General features: G+C 41.0%; 1 protein-coding gene across 1 annotated transcript in view; it reads right to left on the reverse strand.

Annotated features, from left to right (window-relative positions):
* Nucleotides 1-27,115, reverse strand: part of LOC121871477 — a 180,025-nt gene that overhangs the window by 710 nt on the left and 152,200 nt on the right. The window contains exons 14-37 of the mRNA XM_042373825.1: nucleotides 26,793-26,913; nucleotides 25,435-25,559; nucleotides 25,126-25,248; nucleotides 24,916-25,021; nucleotides 24,257-24,425; nucleotides 23,019-23,167; nucleotides 22,443-22,621; nucleotides 20,479-20,584; nucleotides 14,754-14,888; nucleotides 14,415-14,587; nucleotides 12,256-12,441; nucleotides 9,104-9,244; nucleotides 8,596-8,862; nucleotides 8,030-8,088; nucleotides 7,646-7,806; nucleotides 6,288-6,400; nucleotides 6,032-6,153; nucleotides 4,985-5,159; nucleotides 4,256-4,451; nucleotides 3,305-3,415; nucleotides 2,706-2,881; nucleotides 2,084-2,232; nucleotides 1,595-1,815; nucleotides 457-684 (exon numbers count right to left, since the gene is read on the reverse strand). Coding sequence (XP_042229759.1) covers nucleotides 457-684; nucleotides 1,595-1,815; nucleotides 2,084-2,232; nucleotides 2,706-2,881; nucleotides 3,305-3,415; nucleotides 4,256-4,451; nucleotides 4,985-5,159; nucleotides 6,032-6,153; nucleotides 6,288-6,400; nucleotides 7,646-7,806; nucleotides 8,030-8,088; nucleotides 8,596-8,862; nucleotides 9,104-9,244; nucleotides 12,256-12,441; nucleotides 14,415-14,587; nucleotides 14,754-14,888; nucleotides 20,479-20,584; nucleotides 22,443-22,621; nucleotides 23,019-23,167; nucleotides 24,257-24,425; nucleotides 24,916-25,021; nucleotides 25,126-25,248; nucleotides 25,435-25,559; nucleotides 26,793-26,913 — 3,691 coding nt within the window. The remainder of the gene's footprint in view (nucleotides 1-456; nucleotides 685-1,594; nucleotides 1,816-2,083; nucleotides 2,233-2,705; nucleotides 2,882-3,304; nucleotides 3,416-4,255; nucleotides 4,452-4,984; nucleotides 5,160-6,031; nucleotides 6,154-6,287; nucleotides 6,401-7,645; nucleotides 7,807-8,029; nucleotides 8,089-8,595; nucleotides 8,863-9,103; nucleotides 9,245-12,255; nucleotides 12,442-14,414; nucleotides 14,588-14,753; nucleotides 14,889-20,478; nucleotides 20,585-22,442; nucleotides 22,622-23,018; nucleotides 23,168-24,256; nucleotides 24,426-24,915; nucleotides 25,022-25,125; nucleotides 25,249-25,434; nucleotides 25,560-26,792; nucleotides 26,914-27,115) is intronic.

Genomic DNA, 27,115 nt, shown 5'->3' on the forward strand with positions numbered 1-27,115 from the left:
GTAAAAAAAAAATGTGAAATATAGATTATGTCGTTGATACAGTTTCCAGAGACAATGTGCCCTGAAATGATCCAGTTTTCCAAAGATACTGTAACTTACGAAGACAGTGTAACTAATAATACATTACAAGAGAATGATACTGTAGTTAGGGAGGATAATGCAGTCACTATAAAATACACTAGATAAAGAAGGATGGAGCTACTGAGGTAAGAGAATTACGAGCGAGCAATTAAAATATAATCCCAGAGCTACAGTTGAATGATAATGAGAATGATGGAATTATATTAGATAAGGAATAGCTGGTTGCCAGTAAATTAAATAGAGTAAATAAATACTGTATGTACAATCCGAATTCGTTTTCACTACTTCCGTGTGTCTCAACCTATCTATTTGTTTACTCTCTCTCTCTCTCTCTCTCTCTCTCTTACACACACACACACACACACACTACCTCACCTGTCCATGGTCCAGCGGTGAGTACCCCCAAAGTAGCACTCGGTTTCCCTGGGATAGGGGTAGGGGGAACTACAGCTGCTGTGATGGTAGCGTGATCTGCGTCAGCTACGATGGACCAATTGATGCCATCAATGCTCTTCACCATGGCAGTCCTCTTCCTATCATAAGCATACATGGCTTTGGTGGTTGCATCATATCCCACAAGACTGCCGATGTACTTGGGCAGGGCTGTTAAGGATAGAATATGTTAGATACAGTATCTCTGACGTACAGTGGTAACAGGTATCTGAAGCCTCATTCCGCAAAGCGTGGAGGAAGGCGAATGCTTACATTTTGTTGATGTTAGTGGTGATAAAATATTAAGATAATAATGAAAATGATATAAATAATAATAATAATCCTAATAATAAATTAGATAATAACACATTGTATCACTGTACATGAGTAAATAATTTCCAAGTAAGAATAGATAAGTGTCACGACGAATTGTGACTCTGGAAAGTAACCTTCTTCCCATCTATAAGTCTGTCCCTAGGTCTGTCCATTTATTTTTGAATTTCATTTTACTTTGTGTTATTAACAATATTTATCTATTTTAGGCATTATTTGTTTTTATCTCTTGTCTGTCTGTCTGTCTGTCTGTCTATTCATCATTTAAGCTTTGATTGTGTTTTAATAAAAAGAAAAAGGTGCATGAAGAATGAAACATAAAGAAAATAACATATTAAGTATAAAGAGACAATAACACAACTGAAAGAATATTAACAAAAAGTTCGAACGATGTTAAAAGAAAACGGAAGAATAAAACAAAGATATACGGAAAAATGGAAAGATACACAAACAAAAAAATAGCGAATAAGTTAAGTAATTGTTAAAGTAGGTTAGGTTAGGTTAATACTGCCTATCTTAAGTTAGGATTAAGTTACGGGCCTTAGTTTGGTGAGCGCGGAGGAGACACACTCGATGGCAATACATTATTCTCACCATTAACCTCTACACACTAGATTAATGATTCCTGAATGTAATGCTTAGCTTGGGTTGGGTTGGGTTGGGTTGGGTTGGGTTGGGTTGGGTTGTGTTGGGTTGTGTTGGGTTGGGTTGGGTTGTGTTGGGTTGGGTTGGGTTGGGTTTTTCTTACCGATCCAAGATGAGCCGTCAGTGGTAGTGAAGCACACCTTGGCCTTATTATCACCCTTATTATTGTCCTTGAGGGAGACATCACAGAAGTAGAAGATGGCGTTGGCCTCGTCGTAGGCCATGTGACGCCATTCCTTGTAGTTGTCTGAGTACAGGGTGGTGAGCGCGGTGGAGCAGACATCAGGCGTGGTCTCTAAGAAACAACCGTACCAGTCGAGGAATCTTTTGTCATGAGAGAGGAACGAGAAACCAATTATTTCCCGATAATAGATGGAGAGGCAGAAACATAGGTCTGTTGTCTAAGGCAATAGGTGTGAACTCAGTTACCGTGAATATTGGAGTGATTCTGCCTTCTGTTTCAATGAGAGTAGGACGAAATGATAGGAGCTTATCATATAGCACATTAACTGTTTTGTTTTTGCATTTTTGATCAAGCTGTACAAACTATTGGGGATTATGAGTAGCGGTAGTCAGAATTTAGAGAACTCACCTAACGCCGATAGGAGTAACACCAGGCTCTATTGCAGCTGTACCAAGACCATTACTCACACTGAGGATGAAAATGCGGCCGAATCGAGCCTCGATGCGACACTCGCTTGGTAAGATTACCTCCCCGCTAGTCGGTACCGGTATGATGCTCTTCAGCACCCAGAAGGAAAGTAACAGGTCAGTGAAAGAAATTTACATGCGTAGGAAGCAGACGACTTAATTTATGACTTGCAGAAGAGTGTGTAAATAATCACTCAGGTAATATTCAATGTGTACAAGGTGCTTGGTGTTGATTTAAATTTAAGTGATTTCAGTGTACGGGTATAATATTTAGCAATCACGCATAACAACCATAGCTTTGATTCCCCCTCCCCTCTTATCTCTCTCTCTCTCTCTCTGTATATCTATCATTTATCTATTAATACATGTTTGTATGTATGTATGTATGTATATATGTAATGTACAGTATGTATTGTATGTATTGTATGTATGTATGTATGTATGTATGTATGTACAGTATGTATGTATGTATGTATGTATGTATGTATGTATGACTGTCTGTCTGTCTGTCTGTCTGTCTGTCTGTCTGTCTGTCTGTAATTTGCTGTCTTTCTATCTCTCACCTGACAGGCATCTGTGAATAACTGTCCGTTGTGTGAGTACTGCAACCTAAATTCCTTAACACTCAACATGCCCGCGACCTCTTCGAAGGTGATTTTCGTCACTCTAGTTAGCTTCAGGAAATCAAGCGTCAAATAATGCTGCCAAGTCGATCCCGGGCGTACAGGTGGGCACCAGCCTGTGTGAGAAGGACCGAATATGAGAGAGTGAAGGAAATGGAAAAAGGGGGGATGAGAGAAATGGAGGAGAAGGGAGAGACTGAGGCAGAGGGAAAGAAATAGGGTGAGAGAGAGAGAGAGGAACATTGACGACAGGCTACTTACTGTAGGTTAGGATGGGGGAACTTTCAGAGAGAGAGAGAGAGAGAGAGAGAGAGAGAGAATGAAAGTGAGAGAAAAAAGAGAGAGGGAAACATAAACAGCATGAGGGTAGAGAGTGAGAGAAACAGAGAGAGAGACAGGTGTGGATAAACAAGCAAATTATGGGGCATTAAGGATATTAAATACAAAAAAAAAGAAGCTTATTATTCACCTTAACCTTACACCTATAAAAGTTACACACCTGAATAAATCACACACCTGCATCAGCCATACACACTTACCTGCACCAGACCCAGGCTTGACCAAGTCGGGTCCATTAGCGACGTCGATAGCAGACGATGCTGTTATTTGGCAAGAGGTGAACGTACCCAGCCCGAGAGGATCAGTGCAATCTGTCGCGAGAGTGAGATATTAGTGGTGAGACAGGTGGGGGGTGTGAAGTGAATGGTGAGACAGGTGAGGGATGAGATGTGAATGGTGAGAGAGGTGAGGGGTGTGAAGTGAATGGTGAGACAGGTGAGGGGTGTGAAGTGAATGGTGAGAAGTGAATGGTGAGACAGGTGAGGGGTCAGAGAAGTGAATGGTGAGACAGGTGAGGGGTCAGAAGTGAATGGTGAGACAGGTGAGGGGTCAGACGTGAATGGTGAGACAGGTGAGGGGTGAGAAGTGAATGTTGAGAGAGGTGAGGGGTGAGAAGTGAATGGTGAGAAGTGAATGGTGAGACAGGTGAGGGGTGAGAAGTGAATGGTGAGACAGGTGAGGGGTGAGAAGTGAATGGTGAGACAGGTGAGAGTCAACCACCTTCTCCATCTCCCTATTACTCCACTTGGCGTTTGCTATATATCTTGATTCTCCTAACCTAACCTATCCTAACCTAACCTATCCTAACCTAACCTATCCTAACTTAACCTAACCTAACTTAATCTAGGATGTAATGTGTTCTAGTAGTTTATTTGTGGTACTTCGGTGAGATTTTTCCTATTTGAATGTAAGTATTTTCTCTCTCTCTCTCTCTCTCTCTCTCTCTCTCTCTCTCTCTCTCTCTCTCTCTCTCTGGATGCGTAAACAGTATCTTCCTCTCTCTTTGCATTTATCTCTGTCCGTCTATCATTTTCTTTTATTTAACTCAGCTTGTATTTGTCTATATTTATCTCTCTTTCTCACTTATTTCTTTAATTTGTTAACTCTCTCACTCTCTCTCTCTCTCTCTCTCTCTAATTAAACCACTTTACCTGATCCATCTATTTCAAACCGCAAGTAGGAGGTATTGGCGCAGTACTTGAGGGTCGTGTCTAAGTTGGTGGAACAGACGAGCCTCATAAGGGTGGTAGCGTTAACGAGACCCAACCCCTTCGGCAGGGTTACGTTCACATCCACAGTCAGTGTACAGTTCAGCTCTAGGATGTCCGTGAAGAACAAATTGGTGATCTATGGAGGAACATGTCTTTGTAGAAGATTTGATATGAGGTAAAAATGGGAAAGAAATATTAGTTTATTTTGATTTATATTGTTTAGTCAAGAAATGTTTCTCTTTCGACTTAATCATATAATATACAAATAAAGTACAATTTTATTTTCGTCACAGGTCTAAACTCACTCTAACTCATTTTCGTCACTCTAAAGTCTAAATATACGCATCTTCCTCATTCTGAACTACTATCACTTTTTCCAACAAATGATACGACCAACTCTACTTCCACTACAACCACCACATCTACCACAATTACCTGCAAAACCACCATAGTTACTACAAATAATTTCACTTACACCACAACTACATACACAACACAACTACTTCCTCTTGCATAAACACAACCACAAATAGTTTCACAATTACCACAGCCACCACAAATACCTTCACTTCTACAAAAAAAAAAAAACACCTCCATGTCATCATCACCACTACCTTTGCTGCCATAAACACCTGCCCTACGCCTAAGGTACTAAGGTATCGAACTCACCTCATAGTCGAGATAACCCTGGTAGGAGACGTTCCCAGAGATGTTTCCAGTACACACATCGACTCCATCTTCGTAGGAGAGGTACTGAGGCATGAGAAATCTTATCTTTGCATTGTTGGCTTCCACCTGGGACTCATTGGTGTGAAATGTTCTGACGGTCACTCCCACGCGTTCCCTGACAAGTGAAAAAAAATATTAGTCAGTCAGCTAAGGTGCCATGCCCATCTTTGGTGTTGACGGATATTAGCCCACCATACTAAATAATTTCTTCCCTGGACGATTACAATATATGACTTTAAGATTTAATTTAATATTTTTTGTTATGCTTAACATACTGTATTTTAAACAGATAGGAAGGGCATATAGTTATGGACCATAATGTATATTGTTTATATTAATAAAGCATCTATCAATCTATCTATCTATCTATCTATCTATCTATCTATCTATCTATCTATCTATCTATCTATCTATCTATCTATCTATCTATCTATCTATCCATCCATCCATCCATCCATCCATCCATCCATCCATCCATCCATCCATCCATCCATCCATCCATCCATCCATCCATCCATCAGGGAATGATTCTGTCTGTCATTTGAGTGAACAATACGCATAACTAAAATAAACCAGTAAAAAATAGATCATTCCTTCACCCATAAAACCTTGGAAGGCGAAGGTTTAAGGTACCCGTTTCATTCTTAAATTACAGAGCTTTAGCTAAGTGATGTACTGTACAATACTGAACGTGAGGGTTGGGGTTTGGTTACATAATCCAAAATCTTGAAAGATACTCCTAGTACGTGTGTGTGTGTGTGTGTGTGTGTGTGTGCGCAAAGATGCCTCTGCTCATGATAAAACACTAATCTTCGCTATTAGAATAATAACAAGCACACACACACACACACACACACACACACACACACACACACACACACACACACACACACACACACACACACACACACACAAACGCAAGACTTTTCTGAATACATAAGCACACATTAAGAAAAAATAGATAAATCAATAAAATAAGACACACACCCTTGATTGAACATGGTGGTGGTGTTGTCTGTGAGGAACATCTGAGTGGCGATCTGGAGCGTCTCTGCTCCCGTCTTAGACAGTATTACAGGCACAGGGACGACAAATATCGTGTTTCCTGCCTGTATACAGTATATGCACAACAATATTAGGGTGAGAATAAAATATTCTCAGGAATTTTTAGTGAGTTATATTAATATCATATGTTGAGTCTGAATTCTAATGCAAATAGTTTGTAATTATCTTAATTTGTCACCTTTACGGCGAAGTAGATTTTAATCTCTGTTTGATCGGTGACGTTCGGATGGTCAGCGATCATCACGTCAACCTCAATCCTCAGCTGATCGTCCACTGGTTTTTTCGAGACCCCTGAGCAAGTACAATTTAAGAATAAAATAATATTCATATTACCAAGGTGAAGTTACCAACAGTTTCCTACCAAGATAATCCAATTATCAGATGAGAAAATCATTTTGAATGTTCAGAACTTACAAAAATTTAGTCGTGTGATGACATTAAGGAGTGCACAGTATTCCAATGTAAGTACACCAGGGTGCTGCAGAGGGCTGTTACTCTACATACTAAACATGTCAAAGAAAATAAAATATTCCAACAATACAGGAACACTTAAAGGTTTCAAGAAATGATAAAAGTACACAACATAGGGATAGATATGATGGTTCCCCGCCAAACCTGACCTTTGGAGTTTTAACAGTTTACCTGTAGGTTATAGTCTCAATGGTTAGCCAATCCAAGCGTCTCTAATCCTAAATGTTCAAACGTTAGGTTAGGTTGGGTTAGGTTAGGGTAGGTTGGGTTAGGTTTGGGTAGGTTGGGGTAGGTTAGGGTAGTTTGGGGCAGGCTAGGGTAGGCTAGGGTAGGTTAGATTAAGTAGGGACCAGTAAGACTGAGGCCCACTGGGCTTATGACAGACCAGATCAGCCACATGATCAGGACAGATAAGTCGTATATTCTTAAAGAAGTATTTAGAATGATCACGACAAGAACAACCAAGGAAGGACTGTAACTCCTCTCAATACCCAGAGATATGACCTTCACTTTGCCTCGTCGGCGAATGACAGATTTGTCATAATAGCTGATGTAACCAAATATTATATATATTCCTTAATTTTGAAATGTAGCCCCTAATCTATCCTAACCTGACTTAACTGTTTGAATTGGCGTTTAGTCCTATTTGGCTTTAGTTGATAAAGGCCCCTACAGAAACTAACCTGACTAATTGGATTTAGACTCAATTTTACGTGGTCCTCGTCTTAATAACCTCACTCCTAAGGATTTTATTATGATAGTTTAGGGTAAGTTAGGTCAAGTTAAGTTTGGGACTAATAAGTCAAGAGTTTATTAATTTTGACATGCAGCTTTTGTCTAACCAAGACCGAAGGATAACACTACTCTTACAGATAAGGCGTGAGTGTGGTTACTGCCAGAGATAAAATCATTGACTGGGATGCATTATGTAATCTTCCTCCTGATTGAAAACGAGAGCAGCGATGACCAGCCAATGGCCGAGTCTTTGGTAATCACTCGGGGAGAGTGTAGGCTGTACGTCAATTACTATTGGCAAACCATGGCAATATTTAAGGATGCAAGTACCTGTGTTGGTGATGTAAAATAAGTCGGCTGATAACGTGTCAGTCTGCGACTCATGGATCAATTGTTTGATTATTGAAGAGTTCTGGATGATGTTGGGTTTGTACAGTAGGCAGTCATCCAAGAGACAACCCAAATTCTTACCGGAAGTTTCTCGCGAGAATCTGAAATATTTAGATTAATGTGTTATGCAACAAAACACATAATATGTGATATATTTCTGTTAATAAGTTAAAGTTATTATAATATTACAACCCCACCCCCCATCAACCATGTAAGGGATGAATTAGCTCAGTGTTTTCTCTGTCTAGTTTGTCTGAATGTCTTTTCTGTTTGGTTTATGTGTCTGTTTTGTCGATTTGTTTTTATTTTCGTAAAAGCTCTCACCGGAAGCCATGGATGGTGGCGTAAGCTCGGCCGCCATCAGTCGAGGTCATTCCCGAGAACTGTAGAAGATAATCCCAGAATGATATAATACAAACCAAGAGAGTAAAGATGAAAATAATGTGGTATAAGAGGGAATTTAAGATTAAGAAACAATATAACAGAGCTGAGAAAGTAAGATACAAAAAATATATGATACAATGATGGAATATTCAACAGAAAGAACATGGGACGTAGAGAGGAATAATAATAGAGGGAGTATTCGGGTAATCTCTCGGCATCTCTATAGAGGGTGTTTCGGAAATGCGTTTCAGAATTCTGGGGGTGACTCCATGACCATAGTGTCAATACCCCATAATTTCTGAGTTATAACACAAAATTGGGTAGGGGAGGACTTCAACAAGTCTATAAACACAAAACACTCACGTTTACAAATACGTATACAAACACACATACACCATTCGAAAATATATTGCATCTGTTATGGAAGCTTTGACTCTAATGTCTTTTTAATGTGTTCATTTTTTTTAGGCACACACACACACACACACACACACACACACACACACCTCGATGTTGGTGGTGACATCTCTCGGGATGGTAAAAGCGACGCCGTGCCAGGCCCTGCTGCCGGGGGTGACAATCGCTGAAGAGTTCGTGAGAGGTTCAAGCTTCATTCCTGTAACGTTAATCGTTCCAGGATTATACGGGCCCGCGAGCTTGGTCATAGGGAAGCTCGCGCTGGCCCCTGCAACGCCTCCTTCAGTGAGTTCTAGAGTGACGGTGGCCGATGACTGTCCTCCTTGCATGAACATGGCTCCCACGCGGATTATAGCCTGAGGGGAGATAGTAAGAGGCCAGTGTTCCAGAAATCTTAGCACTACGTTATTTATTACGTGTTAAAAATGTTTAGTGTTTTATGGAAGAAATGATGAAGATAATGAAAATGAATAATGTTGAAGAAATATAGTTAGGTGTTTACTGATCTCTGTCAATAAAAAAAGGCAACTCAAATATATTGGTACATTTGCCCAATTGGATTTCCTCAGATATAGTCAAAAGCACATTGTTACTCACCTCATCCTCTGTGGAGTTATCGGAGATCGGGTAGTGGCAGACGGTACCTAATAACACTTCCATCACTTCTTGGGTCTCCGTGGACTCCGTCTTGTTGGAGATAACCTCTGATTGTATGAGACACGGCAGGTTATCTCCGGCCTGTAAGGAACATAGATTTTAAGGACCCCATCCCAATTCTAATGGTTTGGTCAGGTTAAATAAGGATTTAAAAAATAATAATCTAGTTCGTGTTAACCATTGGCGATTACGAGAACATCAGATGAAAATATACCGTCCATCAACAGTTGTAATTTCATAGGTATAAATATTTAGTAAATATATTTCCTGGTCTATAATTATTAAAGCAGCACACTGAGCGAGTTGAAAGTGGATCTTCTAGCCATTTGACCTATCTTGGAAATAAGATCCAAAATGATTTGATTGCTTTCATTGGTAGGAGAATTTGGGATACAATGGTTGCAGAAATTAGAGAGTCCAGATATTATTCAATTGTTTTGGACTGTACTCCTAACATCAGCTACGAAGAGCAGATGTCTGTCATCATTAAAACGGTGACTTCTAATCCGGATGAAGCACCAGAAATCAAGGAACACATTATGGGATATCTGGTGGCTTCACAAACCACAGGTCTTGGCTTGTCAGATAACATTTTGGACAGGCTTGAGGAGCTGAAGATTCCCTTTGTCAGTTGCAGAGGACAATGGTGCTAACATGAAAGGGAAGAACAAAGGCATACAAGTAAGACTGTTAGAGACAAATCCCCACGCTTTGTATGTTCTACAGTATGTGGGGCACACATATTGAATCTGGTGGTGGATGATGCAGCAAAAAGCTCTAAAGATGCCATTGGTTATTTTGGAAATGTGCAGAAACTCTACACTTTATTCTCAGCAGCACTACAGAGGTGGTCAATCGTAAAGCAAAGGGTGAATATCACACTGAAATCCTGGCTTGAAACAAGGTGGGAGAGCCAAGTAAGCATAGAAGCAGTTCGTAACCTTGTCTTTAACATCAGAGAGGCACTGTTGAGGGTCAGGGACAAAGCCACAGTTGCTTTTACTAAAATTGAGGCACAATCTTTGGCCGAGCAGGGTTTTTCTTACCGTTTTCAGATTTGCATTGTTGTGTGGTATGACATCCTCACCAAAGTGAAGTATGTAAGTAAGCTTCTTCAGTCTGCCAAAATGCAACTAGATATGGCAATTGACCTACTTATTAAAACAAGGGCTGCACTGATTGCTACTGAGAACCTGGCTCTGCTGAACCACAAGAAACAGCAAAAGAATTATGTGAGGACATGAATGTGGAGGCTGTACTTAGAGAGAAGAGGCTCAGAAACACAAAACCCAGAATGAGACTATTAGATATGCAAAGAAGAGCTTAGAAATTATATGATTTTTTTTTTAATGGGATTGTAGATTCTGCTATTGAATCCTTTAATGACAGGTTCAAAATGCTGGACAAAGTAAAAGACAGGGTTGATATTTTGCTTAATTTTACAAGAATGGGGAAGGAGGCCGTATCTAAACAGTGTACTGAATTCTCCAACACATTAAACTTCGGAGATGAAGCTGACATAGATTGTGGGGAATTAGCATTTGAAATTAGTAACTTACCAACCTTAGCTATTGATATCATGGCGGCATTGGGGCTTCTCATTTTCATAAAGCTGACGGAACTGTATTGTGGATTGCCCTCCGGATTATAAGTGTACTCTCCCGGTGACAGTGGCCCCAACAGAAAAAAGCTTTTCTAAGCTGAAGCTCATTAAGAACTCCCTGAGGTCATCAATGGCACAAGATCGCCTCAAGAGGTTTGCAATAATAAATATAAACCATAAAGTTGGCCAGAAAGCATCATATGACGAGGTCATCGATGACTTTGCTTCGAAAAAGTGCAGGAGGCAGGATTTTTTTTAAGATGAAGACGGAGACAGGACAGGTGGAACAAAAATTCTTATAGTATTCAACTACTCACCCTCTGCAGACTGTATAATGATAGTTTTGATCTTACACAGTGATGTTTTTGATCAGTATTGTACAGTGACTTTTGCTATACAGTGATGTTTTTGAGCCGAGTGTTCAAATTGTCCACTGTTAGTCACCTTTACACTAAATATGCACTAACGATACTATTTTGTATTTGTGTGTAATGTTAATGATACAATGTACAATACTTTGTTATTTGGGTGAATTTTTTTCTTCATGCGTGCAATGTTTGTTTTTCTTTAATAGAATAAATATCTTATACTGTTGAACAGGTATTTTAATGTAGATATGGTGAGTGATAAAATTGGTTATGGGGGGGGGGGCACAAAGCTAGGAACAGCCCTGCGTATTTTATATATAAAAACAATTTTACCAAAATATATTTTTCTCATAGTTCCTCCAGGATTTTACGATTTCCATGTGTACGTTTTCTCCCTTTGTCGGTTGCGATATTTCGAAGGGAGACGAAGCTATGAATGACCAATTATTAAAGTACTGATTATATTCAGAGAGAAAGAAATGAGAGGCATCATAGATCGTAATATTAAGGATGTGTCGTTCCTATATTTCAAATAAGTTTTAGAATTATTGTTGTTATAAGTTATTACTGCGCATCAACAACGAAGGTCTTTGTGCAACAAGGTTAGTAATGTACTATTCCAAATACATTCAAAACTATGAGAGACAAAACTCTCTGGGTAAATTTTGTAAGAGAAACCTTCTTGTTACTTAAATATATTAAAAAGAAGTAATTCACTTTGTGGATTAACAAGAAACAATTAAGGTTGTTTTATTTTTCAACACTAGGAGAGGCCGTCCCATGATTACTTATTAAAACAATAGAAATTATTTGTCGTGAACAATGTAAAGAGGAGCCAGGAACTATTGTTTGGTCGTATGAGGTTTACATCGACTCCCTTATGGTATTGTAATTAAAAAGAAATTATTGTACACACCTGTATATTGAACACTGTATCTTTACTAAACTGTTTTGTATCTATGGAACTCTGCTGTATTATCACATGTAGTGGCCATCTACTGTACAATGTTTATACCCTGTGTTTATACCGAATATGTCTTGTAAACCTAAATCATCATGTGCCGATGTTGGTAACATGTCTCACTCAGCCCCACACCATCATGGAGGTCTGGCTAGCTCACCGAGTACAGGGCAGCCAAGCAGATGGTGATATCAGCTACGGCAGTGTTAGTTATGGTAGCAATGACCTCCTTCCTGTAGTCAGCCGGTACCGTTAACTTGAATTCTATTATCTTCATGACACCGTCGTAGGAGTCTCCTCCTGTTCCGTCCATGGCTTCTGCTACAAGGCTGATAGCTCCGCCAGTCTATTTAACAACGAGACAGAAATCAAGCAATTTAGTCAGCTTAAAAAAGAGATAATCTGTGATGATCACAAAATCTAATCTATATATATATATATATATATATATATATATATATATATATATATATATATATATATATATATATATATATATATATATATATATATATATATATATATATATATATATATATATATATATATATATATATATATATATATATATATATATATAGCATAGTGTAGGTATAATAAAAAGAAACACTTGTATTCATATATATATATATATATATATATATATATATATATATATATACGTATAGATATATATATATATATATATATACATATTTATATATTTATTTATTTATTTATTTATTTATTTATTAAAGCTAATGACACGCACGAAACAAACCAGAGTTAACCTAAATTAACGTAATCATAAGTTATGCTACATTCGTTATGTTAGGTTTTGGTTCGCCTGATTTTCAAATAAATAATAATAATAATAATAATAATAATAATAATAATAATAATAATAATAATAATAATAATAATAATAATAATAATAATAATAATAATAATAATAATAATAATAATAATAATAACAGATGACAACCAGTTTTCTTTGTCATACTTCCCCAAACACAAAAAGTTTATCTTTAAATAATACAGGGTGTCCACATTGAAACTAAATAACATTGAAACCTTATTTTTTGTCTATACGCATATGAGGGTATTTCTCTACTTTAAGCTTGTTTTTGTTTTTGTGTGTGAGTTTCAGACTGAATTATTATAACCTCACAAGAAAATGCGAAACGTGTGTTTTGGAAGGCAGAACTGAAGTCACCTACCCTGGTTCAACGACGATTCTGTACAACGTTTGGCAAGGAACCAATTTGAGGAGACTGGCAGTGTTCTAAAACAGCATGGTGGAGGAAAGCCCAGAACATCGAAGGAGTAAGTTGAACGCGTACATGCTGCCTTCCACAAGAGGCCAAGGAAGTCCATCAACCGCGGCGGTACCTAACTGCAAATTCCACGTTCAACTGTGCATAAAGTCATGCACACATACTTGCAGCTCTGTGCATTTAAGTTTCAACTGGTTCAGCAGCTCAGGGTGGATGTTCATATCGAAAGAAGAAATTAAGCTATGCACGTGCTCCACAGTCTGAACAACAACCTTGAGTCCCTGAACTGGGGCAATGTTCTCCGACGAAGCAACATTTCACACATGTGGACACGTTAATAGACAGAATTGCCGCATCTGGGGAGCAGAGAATATCCATGTCACCCATGAGGTCGAAAGAAGCAGTCGAATAGTTAACGTTTGGTGTAATCTTATGTGGGCAACAGGATTGTCGGTCCATTTTTCTTTGCGGAAAAATCTGAAGCAGGCTATAGTACTTAAACATGCTTCAGCTGTTTTTGGTACCGCAGGTAGAGGACCGCCAACCTAACTTAATTTTCCAACAGAATGGGGCTCCTCCCCACTGGTCCCATGACGCCTGCTCCTTCCTTGATGCCTGGGTGCCAGATCGCTGACTGGGTAGAGGCGGGCTCGTTTCCTGGCCACCGAGATTACCTGATCTTATCCTGCTCGATTTTTCTTTGGGGGTAATGTGAGGTTCAAAGTGTACTCCACAAAGGTATGAAGGGTAATTGAGTGCCAATGTGACTTAGTTCATGCTACGAATGGTGCACATATTGAATGTCTACCCTAACGTATCCAAATGTACCCAAATAATATGTACCCATACACCAAATGAAACCCAAGCATACTGATTATAAGCGATGTGAATATTCCTGTATGCATTATTCAATAAAAATTTATAAGGCTTCAAAGCTGTTTCATTTCAATGTGGACATCCTGTACTATTATTATTATTAGTAGTAATAGTAATACGGGTGGTAATAATAGTAATAACATTACTATTATTTTTATTTCCATTACATTACTTCTCATTAACTCACGTTGGGAACGTTAGCTGTGACGGTGAAGCTTGCTTCTGACGGAGTGAGAGTACCTGAGTTGGAGAGGGAGGCTGTCAGTACCCCGGCGGTCCCTCCTGCTACCCCCTTTAGCAACACTCCTACCACGATCGTGTTATCGTCGGCAATCGGGGAGCTGTAGGGGTCACCAGTACCTAGGTCAAAGAAAACAAGAAAATTTGCTTTTATGTTGTTGTAAAGATTAAAACAAAACTTATTTAAACAGTTCAGCAGAATTTCGATACTTGTGGGCGTCTGTCTATCAGAGCAGAATTCATGCCCAAATAATAAGAAATATTATATTGCACTGTCTCCACCTACCGAGGTTACGTACGACTCCCAGGTCAAGGACAGCCTCTAAACCCCAGGTGACAGAATCGTGGATGATGGTGACGTGCTGGTAGGGTAAGTCCTCCTTGAAGTATGGGTCCTTGTCCAAGCAAGGGTAGCTGGGTCCTGTATTAAGGGAATTAGTTTTAGCCTCTACACATATACGTACATATATAATTAAATAACGATGTGGTTATCAGCATATATATATATATATATATATATATATATATATATATATATATATATATATATATATATATATATATATATATATATATATATATATATATATATATATATATATATATATGTAATGAGTGATTGTCAGACCAAACCTTACAGCCCAGAATTATGTCACATATAACAGCAAGTACACCACAGACCTCGTGGTACCACCGCATTCCAGGTTGACACACCTCAGGTCGACCCTAGGGACTTGACCTTGCCCGCTAATGACGTGAGCCGGTGACCTACAACCGCACCTAGCCAAGACACCTGGCCAGGACCACACCTGCACACAATTATCCAGATCAAACCAGTTTAGTGTTAATTGTTAGAGGTCAGAAGCCGGCTGGGCCGACCCCATATAAAGGCCCTACAGTCCCGTCCACGGGCATTCAATATTCCATTTCGGCATTCGAGATTCCATTCGGGATTCCATTACGATTCTCATTCTGGTTGCTGTCATCTCTCTCCCGTTCGGGTCGTCACTCGGTTCACTTCTCAGAGTCAAGCTCACCCTCTCCCCAGGTCGGGAAGGGGACTTCCCGACCAGACCCCAGCTAAGCAGAAGCCTCTCATAGGAGGCAGCCCAGCCAGCACTCACTGGGCCTACGTCAGGGTACACGTGAGTCTTGTCAGAACGTCCTAGGGTGAGTTACCTACTGTGGGAAGTGTATTCATTCAGGTGTGTCCGAGAGTCAGTGTCAAGTAACGTAAAGCATGATGTGTTAGTACCCCGATATAATAGTGATATTAATGTGTCCATGTCATTGAGTGAAGTAATAAATAGTTGTATCAAGAGGTGTTTAACAAGTTGTCCCTTTAAGAAGTGATATATGTGTATTGACATACGAGATAAGATAAGCGTAGTGACGCTGTGCAAATAACATCCAGGCCACGCTACCAAGTTTCCTATCTTTACATTCCTATACTCTATACTCTCTCCTATATATATATATCTTCCTCTTCTCTGTTTATTCTGTCTCATTACATTGGCGGCAGCGAACTATGACGTTAACCCACGCCCCGCGTCCCTTGTTATTGGTAACAGTGTACTTAACGTAAACCCATGCCCTCCCCCGTTAGCCATAACACCTGGCTCGTTAGTTCAAAAGTGCGTAATAAGAAGTTCCTGCGTAGTAGCGTGAAAAGTGTCCTAGTGTGTCATCTTTACAGCTCAAGTCAATGTCTCTCGTCGTGGTATGTGCGAATTTTTGATAGAAATATGTTCAGTGCTTAACGTAATTTCTCAGTGTCACCCGCTATCTGTGGCATTCTCAGTAGCCCAAGTGCAGTTTGATTGTTGGTCAGTGTTGAATGTAGCCATTGTGTTTCAGTGATGAAAGCGGTGTCTGTACTAACTGTTATAACTTAACATGTCTTTTAACCTACATCCTCCTCCCTGTCCTAATCCTTACCTCACCCTCCTTACCCTTCCTCCCATCCCTGCCCTGCCCTGCCCCGCCCCTCCGTTCCGTGCACCTCCCCGCCCCGCGAAGCCTAGGTCTGGCCCGATCAACCGCGCCTCGGCTCCTCCCCACCTCACCCGCAACGCACCAGCCTGGCTGGGCCTGGCCAGCCTCGCCTCGCCCCGCGCCGCCCTGCCTCGCCCCACCCCGCTCGGGTGACCTCACGTCCTTCTGACCTGCCCCGCCGCTTGACCACACTAATCCCCCGTCTTTTGTCCCGTAAGCTGTGTGTTGATGATGATGGTTAATATGAAGTAATATTGCGATGAATGCAGAGCTTCACTCAGTGTATTTTTATGCTATTATGATTTGTGATGTACTCTTTGACGCGCAGTGATAAATGATATTTAGTGTAGTGCGCAGAGCTTCACTCCCCGACCCAGCCTGATGAGAACATTGTCGTGACGGAAATGATAGTTGCCAAACATTGACCTATCGTATAAAGTAAACTTTTTTTTTGCGAATGCACTTCCAACTAATCCATCACCCCTTTAGGATTGTTTCTCTGTCAAATGTCACACACAGTACCACCCATGGCCAGCCGGACGTCAACCACAGTACATACGAGCAGAGAAGAACCAGCATGATGAAAGCAGCGTGATGAATGCAGCTTGATGAAGGCAGCACGAAACCCACCACACACCACGTCACTTCTTTCAAGTCCTCCCTTGGTATAGGATTAAGAAGATTTTATATTTTTCTACTTTAGGAAGTAAGGAGTGTGGAATGGATCGCCACACAACGAACCCTGGTGAGCCCAGCCAGGGAGGGATTCACCACTGTGGAAGGTGTAAGACAGGACGGTCTTTGGTCTCGCCGACACTCACGTACGGAGGGCGAGCCCTGGTCCGCGGAACCTGCCTTACAGTCATCTAAGGAGACGACAGCCCAAACAGTGGACCGGCTCATCCCGGCCGGAGAGGGCCGTCGGCAGACGAACAGAAAATCGTCTGGAATATGTTGAAAATGATGATGTTGCAGAGAAGAAATACAGATGGAGCAGAAAAATTCGTCTGGAATATGTTGAAAATGATGATGTTGCAGAGAAGAAATGCAGATGAAGCAGAAAAATTCATCTGGAATATGACGGAAAACGAAGATGTATAAAGAAACTCAGATGGAGCAGAAAAATTCATCTGGAATATGAAAATGAAGATGTATAGAGGAAGAACGCAGATGGGACAGAAAACTCGTCTGGAAGAGTATAGAAACCAGGAGGAAGTGAGAAGAAGTCAGAAGGTGTGGAGAAACGACCTACAAGGTGCGGTATGTGAAGAAAGAAGACAGAAGACAGAAGATGTGCTATGTGAAGAAAGAAGACAGAAGATGTGCTGTCCTGACATCACAAGAAAGTCGATGATGAAGGACCAACCGACTACAGCTGCTGAGCTGCCGCCATCCCCTATTTTTCAGATACCAGCTGGATGGAAGACGTGAGCTATGCCGGACCCAACTAATGTACTGATGTTGTTGATGTATAATAAAAAGATATCAATACCCTAATATGTGAAGTAGGAAATTTTTTTTGTGTATTTTGAAGTATTTTCTCTGATTTTGTTGATGTTTACTACAAAGAATGTCTTTTTTTAGTCTCACTTTTTCTATGAGTTCATTTGATCAATGTCTTGGACTATGAAACACGATGTTGTAGCTATATTACTGACTGAGATGAATTATTATTTTGACATGGAAATGTAACACCTGTTGTTGTTTGTAGAATGTGATTTGCAAGGTTGCCTCGGACACTATGCTACATATGAAGGATTTTTTCATTCTATGTTCACTTGCTATGTTTCCTTTTTCTCCTGGCATAGAAGCTTTGATCTTGGCGGGAGGTATAGTGAGCTTTGTCAGATCAAACTAGCGCCAGTAGAAAAACATACACCTATGAGATTGTTGTTTGTAAATGTGAGACTATGTTATCGCCCCAGGGATTATCTTTGACACCACACGTGATGTTGCTGTCTATATGTGGCATCAGTCTCTGTGATGAAGCTTTGGTCTTGGCGGGAGGTGTAATGAGTGATTGTCAGACCAAACCTTACAGCCCAGAATTATGTCACATATAACAGCAAGTACACCACAGACCTCGTGGTACCACCACATTCCGATTTGACACACCTCAGGTCGACCCAAGGGACTTGACCTGGCCCGCTAATGACGTGAGCCGGTGACCTACAACCGCACCTAGCCAAGACACCTGGCCAGGACCACACCTGCACACAATTATCCAGATCAAACCAGTTTAGTGTTAATTGTTAGAGGTCAGAAGCCGGCTGGGCCGACCCCATATAAAGGCCCTACAGTCCCGTCCACGGGCATTCAATATTCCATTTCGGCATTCGAGATTCCATTCGGGATTCCATTACGATTCTCATTCTGGTTGCTGTCATCTCTCTCCCGTTCGGGTCGTCACTCGGTTCACTTCTCAGAGTCAAGCTCACCCTCTCCCCAGGTCGGGAAGGGGACTTCCCGACCAGACCCCAGCTAAGCAGAAGCCTCTCATAGGAGGCAGCCCAGCCAGCACTCACTGGGCCTACGTCAGGGTACACGTGAGTCTTGTCAGAACGTCCTAGGGTGAGTTACCTACTGTGGGAAGTGTATTCATTCAGGTGTGTCCGAGAGTCAGTGTCAAGTAACGTAAAGCATAATGTGTTAGTACCCCGATATAATAGTGATATTAATGTGTCCATGTCATTGAGTGAATTAATAAATAGTTGTATCAAGAGGTGTTTAACAAGTTGTCCCTTTAAGAAGTGATATGTGTGTATTGACATACGAGATAAGATAAGCGTAGTGACGCTGTGCAAATAACATCCAGGCCACGCTACCAAGTTTCCTATCTTTACATGCCTACTCTCTATACTTCCTACATATATGTATGTAATTCTCTTCTTGTGAGTTTTGTCTCATTACATATATATATATATATATATATATATATATATATATATATATATATATATATATATATATATATATATATGTCTTGATAAAATCACACGGGAAAAGGGAAACAACGGAGCACCTTAGCTGTGTGTGTGTGTATGTGTGTGTGTGACCCCCAATTGGGAAATAAGAGTGTAACCACTGTACTACAATAACTCTTAACAGTTAGCCTAGACTTCGTTACACATAGCCTACTCTTTTGTCTTTCAGGGAATCGAGAGCCTCAACTTGAGTTCAGGCCAAGCCACTAATATTGATCACAACAAAGAAAAAAAAAAAAAATTGCCAAGCTCTTTCGTAGACTTCGCATACTGTTCACCCTCGAACATCTAAAACAATAACAAAGATGCGCACACCTCCAGGGTGTAGGTTTCATGTTCTTAGAGTTGTGGCGTGTGTGTGTGTGTGTGTGTGTGTGTGTGTGTGTGTGTGTGTGTGTTGGCTGGTATCCTCCATTCACCGGGTTTTTGTTTAATGTGATTTCCATATTATAGAAGTTTTTCAAAAGTGATTTGGAACGCAGCAACATTATTTTTTTTTAGCACTGCTGTGTATCAAACAATGGTACACGGTATTCTCCCACGTAGCGTGAGATGCGCCAAACGTTCATATTCTCACCTGTTATCTCGAGGTTGCATCGCTGTTTGCTAAAACTTCCCCCAACGACGCATGATTGCAGATTCTCCACCAGAAGCTGAAGTTATCCTTCCTCCTAAAACTAACCCTCAACCAACACCATAAAGGCCATCTTACCTCATCAAGAATACACTACCACTGTCTCTCCTTAACCCTAACACAACTCCTATCTTCATAAACACATTTACCTAAGTCCAAACCGGTCTCCAATATACTGTATATTATATATGTATTAGGTAAGTAGCAATATAATTAGGGCTCATTGAGATAAGGGACCATTGTTATTGGGACCTCTTCAAGATCAGGCAAAGAAGTCATTGAGTCATTTAGATTGGAAGCTATAGAATTAAGAGAACACTATTATTGAGACGTTAGGATTAGAACCCTTGATGATTACCACCTAGATTTGGGATCCACTAGGACCAGCCGGTACATACCAACTTCCAAAATGAATATCCTGCAGATACTGATTTGAGTTACATCGTCGACTGAGAAGGTAATGATGTAGTGACCCACAGTACCAGGACGAGGCTTCAGCACCACCTAGAAGAAGATATATATATAATTATTATTTTTTTTTTTTTAGGGATATGGAGTGTAATTAAAAGGTAGAGTGGTTTTACAGGGAGAGATTGTTTACAAGAGTTGGGTTGTACGTAAAGGGAATTAATTATATGTAAGGGCTGTGGATATACTTAACGGTAGTTCAATTACTGTATATGAGTGATGGGATAATATTGAAAGAGTGGGAAAAGGATTTAACAACACACACACACACACACACACACACACACACACACACACACACACACACACTATTTTTTTTCTAAACGTGGCCTCCAGTCTCCCCAAATAGGAACACACTACTATTACTACTACAACTACTTTTTTTATAATTACGTGGCCTCCAGCCTCCCCCATTTCATTACCTTAAAATTAACTATCCTCATACATAAGTAGCTACCCTAGCTGTGTTGAGTTAGTTGAGCCGCAGATCTATGCGACATTCAGTGACTGTTGCCTCGTAGTCAATATCTGCAACTGTTGTCGGCTTTGGGGCCGAGGCTCTCGTTCCCCTGAGGCAGAGCAAAGCAAACCTAAGGAGAAAGAAGGACAGTCGACATCTCAACCAGGCTGTAACATAACTTCTGGGCTGCTGCTTCTGTTCGGATAGCACCTCCGCGAGTCTGGCGTAGAAGCATCTTGCACTTGGTCCCATCCCACCAGAGGTTGTGAACACCAGAGGAGTGAAGCTGCCTTGATCAACCTTCTGAATTCTCTCCCCATATGCCCTTATCTTGTCGTTCTCGTTCCTCCTGTGTGCAGCATCGAGAGCTAAGTTACGGTGACATGCGGCCATGGGATCAAAAATCCTGATGTCGAAGAAAGCTCGCTTTCCCTGCATCCAGAATCCTCGAGCACTGATGATGTCAGTACGGACTTCGTTGGATGTGTTTGAAGTCCTATTTTGGAAATTCTCACCATCCAATGGAAGGAGGGTAGGTTCCACCCTGACATCACGAAAGATATCCTTCAACATATTTGCAGTGAGATCCCTTACTTCGTCATGCCTCATGCATATGAAGCCCCCTTTCTTGCACACCATGACGTGATAGACGTCATAGGAGGAGCCACACACGCATTGGGAGGGCAAACATTCTACTGGCCTACCGTATCTTAGAGCAATGGCATCTGTAAATTCTTGTTTATTAAGATGGAAACCATTTGTCCTTATCGGTAACATTGCTAACCATTTCGAGGCGCCCACCTCCTGCGCTATAGCCTATTTTTTTCAAATTCTCTGGTACTTGCAGCATCAGCTGCTGCAACTTATTACTTTGGCCGTGCTGTCGCTCTGTCGTAATGGACCGTCGAATCTTGTTTAGTTCACTGGTATCTACCTCGCCTGTTGGGTTCTGAGCTATTATGTGGTTGGTGAGGGCTGCCGTGAGCTTAACTGAGTTTTGATGTTCGGTGGCAGCATTGGGGAAAGTTTTCAAGTGCCTTGTGGTGCCTCCTGTATGTGACCCATGTCTCGCTGCCATATAGCAGGGTGGGGAAGACCACTGCTCGATATACGTGTAACTTTGTAGATAGTTTCAGCTCCCTACAGCTGAAGACACGGTTTCGGGGTCTCCCTAAGACTTGAGATGCACATCTGATCCGATGCTGAATCTCTTCACACACACACACACACACATACACACACACACACACTTTACTTAATTTAACTTAACTTAACTTGAATTAACTTTTCTATTTTACCGTACAAGTAAATAACACGATAACATTCTAAACTAACTTAACCTAACCTAACCTCAACAACAACAATAAAATCCCGAGTCACACCTGAGGAAAAAATTACAAAAACAACAGCACATGAAAAGATGGTCTCACTCACCTTGACCATCTGTGGTACTCCAGGATCGATGATAACTTCTGGTATGGGATTTATACCAAAAGTGGGATCTTCACCAGCCGTATAAGCAGGAGCTCCGGTATTGAAGGTGAACGAGCCCCAACTTGTCCATATGAGGGAGTCACTCAAACTTAACCCGAGACTAATGTTGAAGGCACCACCTGTTGAAGAAAAATAAAGGTGTCAGGTGAGTTAGAGTTTGTCGTGGAGGTACGGCCGAGAGAGAGAGAGAGAGAGAGAGAGAGAGAGAGGTTATGAGGGTAGGTCATCCAGAGGTCAGTAGAATCACAGGCTAAATCGACCATGTGGTAGAGTACTGTGAGATACTAAGCAACAAGACGAATGCCCTCCATAGTAGAGAAGTGTACAGTATATTAATCAAATGGTATGACTTAGTTAAAACGAAATATAGATTGGGATAGTTATCAATAACCTATCGTTTCCGTAAGGTTCTTAGCATGATTAGTAATGACTTTTTTGGCAGTAATGTGTTTGTTCCTATCCTGCAGAGCCCCCCTGTATTCCCCAACTACATCTTGGCTCCGTACTTGACCTTACCTGCAGCGCTCGCTTGTAGTTTAGGAATTTCGTAGTAGACAGCAATCTTCACTTGATAGGCGGAGTCTGGCAAGGACTCAGTCCTGATGGTGCCACAGGCCGGCCCGAGTTCCATCCGTATTCCGTCTGTGAACACCGAGTCGGCTTTCCTGCAGATGTTGACAGTTCATTGATCATCGGTAATCACACACACACACATTATATATATATATATATATATATATATATATATATATATATATATATATATATATATATATATATATATATATATATATATATATATATATATATATATATATATATATATATATATATATATATATATATATATATATATATACATAATGATATAATCAACGACCTCACCAGCCAGGAATCGAACCCTCGACCTACTGGGTGGGACTAGGGAACGCTACCGACCTACCCACAAGGACACTAAAAGCAGTCCTAGACTCTGTTATATTTCACACAAAGCCTGTTCATCGAGCTGATGGCGCCGTGAACCTCATTGGGAACTGCCCATGCCTTGTATGTGGTGTCAGTAGCATTTTACCGAATCCAGCACCTAATTTTTATTAAAAATACAATGCATAATGTTACACTTCTTTCCGAGAGGTTAATCATGGCATTACAGAAGTACTCTTTTTCAGCTTTTTTATGAGGTTAAAAATAATGATCAATAATTCCTCGAAATAAAAGTAATGTTTATATCGTGAGAACATAGTCGATGCAAATGCAGTTTAATGGGTTTCATGCTTTACTCTATGAGTAGGGCCAGAGTAACTTAAATGGGAGTGTGCTTTGACTTTCACCTTCCTCTATTACTGAATATTCTATCGTGTATTTTATATATTTCTTGAAATTATCTTTTGATTTACTTGTGTACATTACATTTTCTGATACATTTACAAAACCGTTGTGCTAGGATCTCGATTAACAGTTGTCTGGGACCCGATTGTGGGCGGACTGCCTCAACACTTCGACTCACAGTGAGTGGCCAGGGAACCTGAACTACAAGAGTAGTTAAGGTGGGGTAACTTTTTAGCACATTGTGGTTCAGTGGATAAACTTCCTGCCTGCTATTCGTGGTGGTCCGGGATCGGTACCCGGAACTAATAATAACAGACAACCATTGGGCAATAAACTCATTTTACTCGATAAATCCACACACACACACACACACACACACACACACACACAGTCGCCCAAGGACGTGATCCACTGCACATACTTACCCTTTCATCAGGGACACCCCCTCGTTCAAGAGGTCTATTTTGCCAGCGATGCAGGGAACACCAACGCCTGCTGTGATAATCCTTGCTCCACACGCCCTTGATCCCCACCCAGTGATGTCGAGGTCCCCAGCAGCTTCCAGCGTCATACTGGCATAGGGGACGCCCCCACCTGAAAGATTTCAAGATCACGGTGAGACCCTTTGGATGCAACAGCTGTAAACATCGTCCTAATTTGTATTAAATAAGTATGTTTTTCAGAAACTAGTTGGACTGTAGAGGACCCGGTGGTAATTGTCTCCTCAAGTACTGGTCAGGTTTGAAATAATGGCATGTTCCTTATTTCAAGTGAACATCGACAGGTTAATCGTGAGTAAATTCTTAAAAGCAAACAGACAGACAGTAATGCATCTATACAAAGATTTACAGCGCCGTGTTGTGTCATATTGGGTCACTTTTCTTGTGAATATTTGTGCTTTGTGTGTGTGTGTGTGTGTGTGTGTGTGTGTGTGTGTGTGTATGTGTGTGTGTGTGTGTGTGTGTGTGTGTGTGTGTGTGTGTGTGTGTGTGTGTGTGTGTACCGGGAACGACACTGGCACCTCTACTGATCCCAAGTTTACAAAACTACCTTGTGTCACAGCTTGTAATTTTGTCTTTTTTACCTGGAAGCGTTAGGGTGATTAGAAGTCCAGCCTGCGACCCGTCGTACCAGATAACGTCTGAGGACACACTGTCTACCGTGCCCTGCATGTCGGCGGTTCCCGCAGTCTGTGGAAAAGAGATGAATGCGTTGCATAGTATCAATGTCTTCAACTTCATTTAGAAAATTCATTGTAGAGAATATTACAGCTTGAGGAGTAGGTTTTCCTCACCCCAGTTGTGACCGATAGAGTTTCCCCTGATCCGCCTGTGCACGAAATGGAGGTGTCCGAAGGTGCTCCGTTGAATTGCACGGACACCTCGAACACCAAGAGGTCAGCATTAGCAGTAGCGAACTGCAAAGACAAACACACAGGCACATCAATATTTCTAGACTCCGACTCAACTTGACCTTAAAGCTGGGAAAAGAGGCTGCTATCAAACCAAAGTTGGATCAACAGATGTCGGCATGAAATAATAGTTTTACGAGAATCACAGAGCGAGTTTTACGCGACTTAGGTAACCGCATTCTAGTTACTTACGGTACCGGTCGAGTTTATGTATGCTGAGAAGACCAGGGAACCGTCGGAGTTATTGGTGAAGGTTAGAGGCGGGAAAGAGACGATGTTGGGTCCTGCGGTGCCATAACTCACACCACAAGCCTTATCTGAGAGAGGAAAAAGGCTCAAAACGTTACAGAACCTAACATAACCTAACATAATCTAACCTAACACGTCCCAACCTAACCATCGTTTAGGATAGGTTAAGTTAGGTTAGTAAGGGGATTTTTTATTTTAAATTCATGTCTCGTGTAATCAACGGCAGTCACAACGCGTTGTTGTTGTTTTTCGGTCTTTGAACCTAAAACACACACACACACACACACACACACACACACACACACACACACAGTCATACATACAAACACCACCCCACACACAATCTTACACACATAAAACAGTCCACACACCCTCATACTCATAAACAACATCCCACACACACCCATACACACAAACAACATCACACACACACACCCATACACACAAACAACATCCCACACACACACCCATACACACAAACAACATCCCACACACACCCATACACACAAACAACATCACACACACACACCATACACACAAACAACATCACACACACACCCATACACTCAAACAACATCCCACACACCATACACACAAACAACATCTCACACACCCACACACACAAACAACATCCCACACACACACACACACACACACACACACACACACACACACACACACCACACACATCACACACACACACACACATACACACAACACACACATACACACAAACAACATCCCACACACACCCATACACACAAACAACATCACACACACACACCCATACACACAAACAACATCCCACACACACACCCATACACACAAACAACATCCACACACACACACCCATACACACAAACAACATCCCACACACACCCATACACACAAACAACATCCCACACACACCCATACACACAAACAACATCCCACACACACACACCCATACACACAAACAACATCCCACACACACACCCATACACACAAACAACATCCCACACACACACCCATACACACAAACAACATCCCACACACACACCCATACACACAAACAACATCCCACACACACACCCATACACACAAACAACATCCCATACATACTCAAAAACATAAATCTTTCCTTTCTGTGATGTCTTAAAGATAAGTTTTCTTATTTTACTCAGGGAATTATTTGCAAGACTGCCATTCAGCTTGTTAGGAATTCCTTCTTAGACATTAGAAATTACCAGAGAAAGGAACATTTAGAAGTAAGCAGTGCTTCTCACCAATCATAATGTTTTACCAAGAACTAAAAAACTCACGTGGGGCAGTTGGTGTGACAGTACACTCTACGAAAGAGGATCCGGCATTGGTGATCTCAGCTGGTACTCCCCACGTCACCGTCCCGCCATCGGCCACTTCCGTAGAGGTTAACGGTACGATCTGTCGGAACACAGCAAATATATATTCCATATCTCCTCTTGTTGGAGGGGGGGAGGGGGGGGTGGGGCTCACTAGTTGTCTCATGATGGACATTATAGCCTTAAAGGAGAATAAAGGCCCCAAGCCCATTGCAGCTTTTGATCATTATTAAACAAATCCCTGAAAACAATTGATTTAAATCATGATATCATTAATAATTAAC

This window comes from Homarus americanus, unplaced genomic scaffold (assembly GCF_018991925.1).
Source record: "Homarus americanus isolate GMGI-L3 unplaced genomic scaffold, GMGI_Hamer_2.0 scaffold45698, whole genome shotgun sequence".
Classification (NCBI taxonomy): domain Eukaryota; kingdom Metazoa; phylum Arthropoda; class Malacostraca; order Decapoda; family Nephropidae; genus Homarus; species Homarus americanus.